This window comes from Aulonocara stuartgranti (genome assembly GCF_965226115.1).
Source record: "Aulonocara stuartgranti genome assembly, chromosome: 14".
In the NCBI taxonomy this organism is placed as follows: Eukaryota; Metazoa; Chordata; class Actinopteri; order Cichliformes; family Cichlidae; genus Aulonocara; species Aulonocara stuartgranti.
The window spans coordinates 10,248,828-10,258,620 of record NC_138950.1 but is presented as its reverse complement, the minus strand read 5'-3'; the positions used below and the strand labels follow the sequence as shown (position 1 = coordinate 10,258,620).

General features: G+C 37.7%; 1 protein-coding gene across 1 annotated transcript; it reads right to left on the bottom strand.

The window, feature by feature from the left end:
* Positions 1-1,070: 1,070 nt before the first annotated feature.
* Positions 1,071-1,922, bottom strand: LOC309686970 (olfactory receptor 10G4-like; the record flags this gene model as incomplete). Its single annotated transcript, XM_082501640.1, has 1 exon — positions 1,071-1,922. One exon carries the CDS (start codon positions 1,920-1,922, stop codon positions 1,071-1,073), a length of 852 nt encoding a protein of 283 aa, XP_082357766.1.
* Between the last annotated feature and the right edge of the window lie 7,871 nt (positions 1,923-9,793).

Here is a 9,793-nt window from a genome sequence, read left to right as displayed (position 1 = left end):
TTATTTTTCAAAAATGCTGAAATATAATCATGTAAGTGTTTGACGATGAAACAAAATACTTTTCACATAAGACTGAGTATATTAATCACAAAAAATCAAAGTCCAACAAGTTTAACCATCCTTGGTGCAAAAATATTATTAACGTCAATTTTACATGAAACATAATATGTTTTAAGCCATTTGTACATTATTTAATATATTTTCTTGATTTAAAAGAAAAGTTTAAATATAAATTACAGTGCTGTTCATTTTGAAAAAAAAACCTGATGAAGTTAATATTTTATCAAATATCAGATTGCATACTAGGAAAATAGTTATATATATAAATAGAGGTAAGAAATCATAAAAGAAAATGAATTAAAAAGTTACTGATGCTTTGTCAATTGCCAATTATTATTCAGCTCTGATTTTTATTTTATTTTATGAAGATATTTAATATACTTTTTTTTTAGTGTATATTAAAGCCCTAGGCCTAGATGTAGGCCTTTGCATTAGAGCTCATTAACAGCCAAACTACAAACATATGATTTTTACATAAAATAATGTATTACTGTAGATTCAACAGAATATGACATATTTAGAATGAGCTCAAGTTTAAACATTTGCAGCAGTAAACTTAATCCATGTAACACTAATGAAAAACATTTTTCTGTTGGATATTTACTTATACTTTGATTTCTATGCAATTTTCAATTAATGCAGTTTTATGTGCATTGTAGTGTTTTTATTGTTTGTGTGTGTGGCTTTGGTTTTTTTTTTTTTTTTTTTTTTGCTACTTTTAATATCCCTACCACTTGTTATTAACAGCTAATAGTAAATATTGTTATGATAGTTACAAAAATAATAAGAGTTTACAATTCTTCAGCCAAAAAGGTGCATAGAAAGTTTAAGACTTCCAAACACAGCACAAAAATGTATTTTTTAACCTTTGTTTTCTTTGCATAATTGGTTGTTTAATGAGGGGGAGATATTCTTAGAGACAGTCAAAATAGTAATGTCATCATTTCAGCACAGTATTTGGACTAAAAAATTATGCATCTTTTATTTGTACAGTCACAGTTCATAAGAATCTAGTTGAGTATGTCAGCCTTTTTTGTGAATATCTTAAAGATCTTATTTTTAATTTCCTTTGTCCTGAAACAGTACACAACAGGATTTACAAGAGATGGACTAAGGATGGTCCCAATCAATAAACCCTGACGTTCCTCAAGTGTTAATACCACACCCACTCTGGTGAAGACAATGAGAACAAATAAAGGAGAATAATAACATGTTACTACAATCAAGTGACTCACACAGGTGCTTGCCATTTTCTTTTTATCTCTATTTGATGAAAATTTCATTAAGAATGCAATCACAAAATATGAAAGGCCAATGAAAGAAAAAGTGAAAAATAAAAGAAAAAACATCATGACTGAGACTAAATTGAAATAGTAATTAGGATCAACACAAGTGGTACGTATTACAGCAGCATAGTCACAGAAAGCGTACTTCATCCTTGAGGTACAGTAAGGAAGTGTAGCTGCAGTTACCGGCATAACAGCAACAAAACCAGAGGCAACAACCCACAGAATGTATGTAACAACAAGAGTACGTGTATTTGTTAAATAACTGTGGTACTGAAAAGGAAAAGAAAAAGCAATTAATCTATCAAATGCCATAATTGCTAAAGCAAACAACTCCATCACTCCTACTAAGTGGAAAACAGACATTTGAATGAAACACTCAACATAGGATATGGTATTAACACCAGCAAGTAGAACCCCAATCATTGTGGGAGTGGTACTGCAGCAGTACAGTATATCAACAACAGCAAGGTTACAAATCAGAATATACATTGGTTTATGCAATCTCTTGTCAAAAATGATGAAGAGAATATTTAGCACATTGGCAATAACAGCAAGTAGATAGGTTATCAGCATAACCACACCAACAGCAATAGGTCTTTTAACTGTGTCAAATCCACCTATAATAAAGTGTGTTACTTTGATCGAAGCATTTGGTAATGACATATTCAACAAAATCTTAAATTGCGGTTGTTAAGGCAGAAAAGACAGAAACAACTTGTCTCAAAGGAAAAATGTGGTAAAATATGTTTCAGAAAAAAGAAAAAGAAAAAAAATGTAATATGTAAGCTTTGGAGTTACAAAAAAATAAGGAACTTTTTCAAGGAAAGAAAGAGGTTAAATATATAAATATATAAATATAAGTCTTTACCAGCCATATAAAATTGTTATGAAGAAATAACTGTGGCACACCCAAACAGCTGTGGGTTAACCAGGCAAAGTGTAGACTTTGGTATTTAAAGGCCCACAAGTTTTCAGTTGGCAGCTCATTCATCCACTCACACTAGACATAGGGCTTGGCAATTTTTGTATTTACATATCACCAGAGATTTCAGATATTTGATGTCATCCCCTCCAATGGAGGGATGAGGATGGACTGGGAGTCTGTACCAAGGGCTGTCCTGCTCTTATCAGCAACATTTTATCTGATTATTGAAGAATCAGTGAAACATTTAAGTCCAACAGCCAGGCTCTAGATTGTGCAACATCAAATTACGTAAAATCACGATTAAGAATATCAGCAAATGTTACTCTCTTACTCTCAAAAAGCAGCACTTCAACTAACAGATTGCTAAACCGATTAATCAGTTTATGTGCCTCAAGGTTGAACAGACAGCACTACTTGTGAGACTGGCTGGCTGTCATTCTGAAGGCTTTCTGCATAAATGGTAAAGGGTTCAAATAGACTGACAAGGGTCTCAAACTTGGCCCATTCACTTGTGACAACTGTGTCTATGCCCAGATCCTCAAGTAGTTGGAGCTGTTTAACTCTGGGTCCCCAGCAGTTGTTTTAACATGTCAGAAATACTTTGAAAAGTTTCAGTGAAACATACAATCTCAGATTAGAGGAAGACAAAACAAAAGACACACTGTTGCAGAGAGCTAGATATTAATAACAACTCGTGATTAAATGTGTAGTGGTATATAAACACATGGTCAGCGAAAAAGGTGAGTTAAGAAAAAACACTCATCATGGGAAGCCCCCAGGGGGTGGTTCCACAGAAGAGGGGTTTGAAAGCTGAAGGGTCTCCCTCCTATTCTACTTTTAAATATCATATTTTAATCTGTTTTAAAGGTGGTATAAAAGCTGGAATACTTAATGGTATCAGGGATGGTATTCAGTTGAATTGAAGATTTCACAGAGAATGCTGACTGCCAAAGCAGAGTGACAAAAAGGTACAATACAGTTGTTAGTTGAAGATATTCTTGTAGATTTTATAGATTATTCCGGGTGAAAATAACTAAAATAAACAGGAGAGGAGGCAACATTTCAAAATAAATGTTAAACACCAAACACACTGGAAAGTATTTTTTTAAAAATCCTTTAAATGGTGCCTCTCCCGAATCTTACAGTGGTGATATAGAACTGAAGACTTTTCAGGGCATTTTTAGGACAGCCCAATGACAAATATAGAATAAACAGTTAAGAAATGATTCACATGTAACACATAATGCCTTGGTATGAATGAGGGAAAATCAGTGCCCAGAAATACAAAAAGAAAGAAAATGTAAAAGAATGTTATATAGTTGGTTGGACAAATATAAATCTATTCACCCAATTAACCACAATGTGTCACATATACAGTGGTTTGCAAAAGTATTCGGCCCCCTTGAACTTTCCCACATTTTGTCACATTACAGCCACAAACATGAATCAATTTTATTGGAATTCCACGTGAAAGACCAATACTGGTTTTCCAAAATACTCTGGAAAACCTCCTGTGTTGTACCAGTGCCAAAGACTTCACACCCCAAGGACCTCAACTGCTAGTGGCCAGTGATTCTGACATCCCACCTGATGAAGACCCTGGAGCGGCTGGCCCTAGCTCAGCTTCGGCGACTGGTGAACTCATCACTGGACTCACTTCAGTTTGCCTACCAACCTGGCATTGGAGCGGATGATGCCGTCATCCACCTCTTACATCGTTCCCTCTCTCACCTGGAGACCGCTGGGAGCACTGTGAGAATGATGTTCTTTGATTTCTCCAGTGCCTTCAACACCATTCTTCCCACGGTCCTGAAGGACAAGCTGGAGAACTCAGGAGTGGATTCTGGACATGGATTCTGGACTACCTCACTGGATTCTGGACTACCTCACTGACCGACCACAGTATGTGAGAACTCAGGGCTGTGTGTCGGACAAGGTCGTCTGCAGCACGGGGGCCCACAGGGAACAGTTCTGGCTCCATTCCTCTTCACCATCTACACTGCAGACTTCTCCCACAACTCCACCCAGTGCTTCCTGCAGAAGTTCTCTGATGACTCCGCAATAGTCGGCCTCATCACTGATGGGGATGACAAGGAGTACAAAGAACTGACCCAAGACTTTGTGGACTGGTGCCAGCTGAACTACCTTCAGATCAACACTAGTAAAACCAAGGAGCTGGTGGTAGACTTCCGCAGGCACAAACATCCTCCACTGCAACCACTGAACATCCAAGGTATGGACATCGAGGCTGTGGACAACTACAGGTACCTTGGTGTTCATCTGAACAATAAACTGGACTGGACTCATAATTCAGAAGCCCTCTACAGGAAAGAGCAGAGCAGGATGTACCTGCTGCGGAGACTCGGATCATTTGGAGTAGAGGGCCCACTCCTGAAGACCTTCTATGACTCTGTGGTGGCCTCAGCCATCTTTTATGGTGTGGTCTGCTGGGGTGGCCACATCTCTGCTGGGGACAGGAAGAGACTGAACAGGCTGATCCGAAGGGCCAGCTCTGTTCTAGGATGCCCTCTGGACCCAGTGGAGGTGGTGAGTGACAGGAGAATGGTGGCTAAGGTGTCATCCCTATTGGACAACATCTCCCACCTCATGCAGGAGACTGACAGCACTGAGCAGCTCCTTCAGTGGCAGGCTGCGGCACCCACGATGTGGAAAGAAAGTAGAAAGAAAGTAGAAAATTAATATAGCCACTACAGTAACCATCAGTAACCATCAAAACAATGATTTACAAGGTGGGTTAGAGTTATACTCAAATAAACTCGACAAGAGAATACAATTAAGAATTGATAAATATTTTTTAATGTCATTTTGCACAAAAAAAAACCATGCCTACACTCCACAAAACTCTAGCTAGTTTAATTGTAAAAAAAAAAAAAAATTCTTAATTTCATTTGTCTTAAGACAGTCAAGGAATGGATCAATTTAAACCCCAATAAAAACAAATAAATAATAACCTATCAATTAGTCATTTGAATATTTCTTGAAAGAGAATGAAAGATGTGCTGTTTTCAGATATCAAATGCTTGTGTTCATTTAACATGTAGTTAAACAAAACTTAAGAGCTGTTCCACAAAGCAATATTTTCTGAGGTTGAAAGCAATTATTCATAATGATTAGCTTCTGTTGATTAAGGAAAAAAAAAAGTATGATTTAGAACACACACATACAAAACAGCCATTTTTAGAGTTGTTAGGATGCTAGTATAAACTCACAATAAAAAACAAATAAAATCAGATGTGATGAAGTGGAAGATGTTTTACAACCATTTACATATATAATATTCACAAAACTTCAGTGGGGAAAAAGACAAAACATGTATAGTAATTATTATAATAGAAAAGCACACTCAGCTCACAAGAGTCTAAGAATCTTTTTGAATATCTTAACCATCTTATTTTTAATTTCTGTTGTTCTAAGACAATACACAAAAGGATTTACAAGAGATGGACCGAGAATGTTTCCTATCAATAAACCCTGACGTTCGTCAAGAGATAATACCACGCCAACTCTAGTCAAGATGACAATAATGAATATAGGAGAGTAAAAGCATGTTACACAAATTGCATGACTCACAACAGTGCTGCCCATTTTCTTTTTGTCATTATTTGAAGATAATTTCACACAAAATAAGATTCCACAGTATGAAATACAAATGAAAGTGAAAGTGAAAAATAAAATAAAAAATGACCAAATGGCACTTTGGTTGAAATACTCATCAACCTTGACACAAGTGGTTCGCATTATGGCAGCATAATCACAGAAAGTGTACTTAAGCTTCAAGGTGCAATGAGGGAGAGGGATAACTGTTGCAGGAAACAAGACAACAGTACCACATCCAATAATCCATAAGATATATGTAAGAACAACAGTACGTGTATTTGTCAAATAACTGTGGTAATGAAAAGGAAAAATTATAGCAATTAATCGATCGAATGCCATAATTGCTAGAGCAAACCGTTCCATCACCATTGCTAAGTGGAAAACACACATTTGAATTAAGCAGTCCACGTATATGGTTTTAACATCAGCAAGGAGAACCCCAATCATTGTTGGAGTGGCACTGGAAGTGTACATTATATCAACAACAGCAAGGTTGCAAACCAGAAGATACATTGGTTTATGTAATCTCTTGTCAAAAATAATGAAGAGGATGTTTACTGTATTGGCAAAAATAGCTAGTATATAGATTATCAGCATAACCACACCAACTGCTACAGGTCTTTTGACAGTGTCAAAACCACCTATAATAAAGTGTTTCACTGTGATTGAAGCATTCTGTAACAACATACTCAACAACTTTTTAAATTAGGAGATGTTTCAAAATTTAGTTAAAGAAGTAAAACAACAACAACACCTCAGCCTCAAGCAATAGCCTTTCAAATATATTTTAAATCTTTATCAGCTGGACACATTTGTTAAGAAAAAAGCACAACCCAAACCCAAACAGCTTAGGGTAAACACTTTAAGTATCAAAAGAATGCTACGTTTTCATTGGTCTCATCCAATCACAGTTCATATAGGGGTTGGCATAGAAGTTTTTCATATGACATCATGTGGACTTCGGTCAAGAACTGTCCACCATCCTGGACATGATAAGCAGTAGCAATCACATCCAATCGCTCAAAAGTACTTTACATAGGAAATATCACTACTTTTCTCCCCTGTGTAAGCACAGCTGGGAGTGATCAGACCTAACAAGACAAAGGAAGCGAAGCAGGATACAATGAAAAAAACAGACTGTCAAAGAAACAAGAAGTATAACACAGAGACACAGACTTAACACTGAGACAGAGGCATGAACCGTGGGACTTGCAGAGCCGTAGGACGCACATGAATGAGAGGTGGAAGGCGATTGTAGTTCCTATTAACAGGGTATTGCCGACTGTCCTGCTAATTGTATGTCATATTTATGATTAAAAAAATAAAATAAAAATTGAAATTAAAAAAAGTTTAATCAAATTAGATTGTACAAAAGGTTACGGTTTTATTCCGTTCAGTTGTTAGTTCACCTGTAGTTTTTTAGAGTGGCCATTAGAGGTCACCCCACCGCTTTGTATGAGAGAGACTATGGGCAGGGAGAAACGTGGGCAAGGCACCTGAGCTTTTCTGCTCCAGATTACGAGCAGAGAAGTTGTCATTCCGTGAGAAGTGTGCGTTAATGAGCAACAGAACACACACACACATACACATACACATGCCCACGCACCTAAGCCTGTATGCAATACCTGCTCCTCTGATAATCCCTGTTACCTTCAACTGTGTAAAGTCAATACAAAAGTCTGCACTATCCTCGGTGTCTTCATTGTCTCCCTTCTGAACATTCATCCGGGCCTTGAGCAGTGTTCTGGCCGACACTCCGGGGAGTGGTAGCGGCAAATCTGAACTAGCACCTTACAGTCCTCCCAGTCCAAGTTATCTACCCAACATTAATGGTCCTTCGAGCCGGAGGTAAGCTGCTTCTACCCTAACAAGATGGATGATATTCAGAATTTCTCAGTCCTTGGTGCACGCCCACGGCGTAATATACGTCGCCCCCTCCGCTATGAAGCTTATGAGACTGACTTCCCCGGGCTTGGTGCAGGTTACCAGGAGGAAAGTGAGACAGGAGGCGACACCCGTTCTTCCCACCATCCTCCGTCTGACCCCTCTGATGACCGCTCACACAGCCATGTCACACCATTGAGAGCAAAGTTAGAAGATATCAGGGGCGGCGCGTGGGGGAGGCTTACTGGGCTTAAGCCCGGGTTGTTTTGTCAGAAGCCCGGGGTCTTTTGGAGTGTAATTTTTTTCATAGTTAGATGCCTGGCTGACAACTGTATAAAACAAAAAGTACACACAATATTCGAAGCACATAGTGCACACTGTGGGAATTTACGACTGTGCGTGAATCCCCCCCCTGATATTGGTATGATCCGAGCTCAGGCACTAAGCGACTGAGCGAGGGGGCGGGGCAGCTGCTGCCTGTGAGTGCACTGTTGGAGAAACGGAGCCAGCCATACTAAGGAGAGCTTAAGTTTGAGCAGGTACCAAAGCAAATCATTCGTACCGTACAAATAATGTAAATATGACGGTGCATCACGAAAGATTGATATCAAACTGATCACTTGACCAATATTACGTTACTTGCTCTTCAAGTGAATCAACAAATGGCGAAATGAAAAGCCGAACAAATGCTATTTTTTAGAGTCTTAGCTTACGTGTGTTTATTTCATATTTTCAGTTCTTACCCTCCCCGACTAAATCGGTTTCAGTTATGTACTGAAATATAAGAATGGACATTAGAGGGTTCTTTCAAAGAAAAAACTCAGGTAAATGTTATTTTATATATTATGCTTTGTATGTTGTTCAGTATATTTCTATGCAAAACAAGAGGGATTTCAGTACAAACCAGATATTTACATACACTTTAGGGAGAAAACATAAAACATTTTTACTGTACAACATCAATTTAGAGTAAACTTTTGTTTTAGATAAATATTGAAATATCTTTTGAATTAGTTAAATGTCAGAATAAAGAGAGACAGAGCTGTCTATTTTTATCACTTTCATCAAATTTAGGAGTACATGTACACTAAGTTTATTGTTAATTAATAAGAAAACTGCAGACGATTCCATTCTGAGCTGAAGAAGCTTCTGATAGGTTCGTAGAGTCCATGTGAGTAAACTGGTGGCACAGCTGTGGATGCATATAAGGCAAAACACAGAGCCTGTTTCTGTGACATGGGAACATCAAGAGATGTCAACCAAAACACCAGGAAAAGAACTGTGGAGCTCCATAAGTGTGGCTCAATTTTGAATACAATTTGGTGCCATTTAAAATTAAGAAATACAGATAGTTTCTCTCTTTACTCTTAAAGTTAACAAATATATGTTTTTTATATTTATCAATCTAAAAAAATAAACATTTAGTCTGATTTGATGTTACAATTTAAAAAGTGTTTGTGTTTTCTGAAGAGTTTGTAAATATCTGTATATTTGATGATTGTCAGCACAAAGAGAGAGAGAGGAGCAGAGAGGGAGAGAGAGGAGCAGAGAGGGAGAGAGAGGAGCAGAGAGGGAGAGAGAGGAGCAGAGAGGGAGAGAGAGGAACAGAGAGGGAGAGAGAGGAACAGAGAGGGAGAGAGAGGAGCAGAGAGGGAGAGAGAGGAACAGAGAGGGAGAGAGAGGAGCAGAGAGGGAGAGAGAGGGAGATGGAGAATGAGGACAGAACAGAGGTGGAACAAGAGCAGGTGAGACACACATGTTAGTCAAATGGTTGTTTACCAAAAGTATCACCGTATCATAGGTCCTCATGTATCTCGTACCTAGTGTTTCTTTTTAGGTTTGTTATTTTTCAAATTCTATATTTATTAAGTTATGCGGGCTTGTTTGCACAACAAGGCTAAATAATTATATAAACTTTTCTCAATCTAAATATTGTACATTGGTAGAATTAAAAAATAAGTGTAGTGCAGGTCTATGATGATTTTTAGTGCTACTATCATCTAGTTCTGATTCTGGT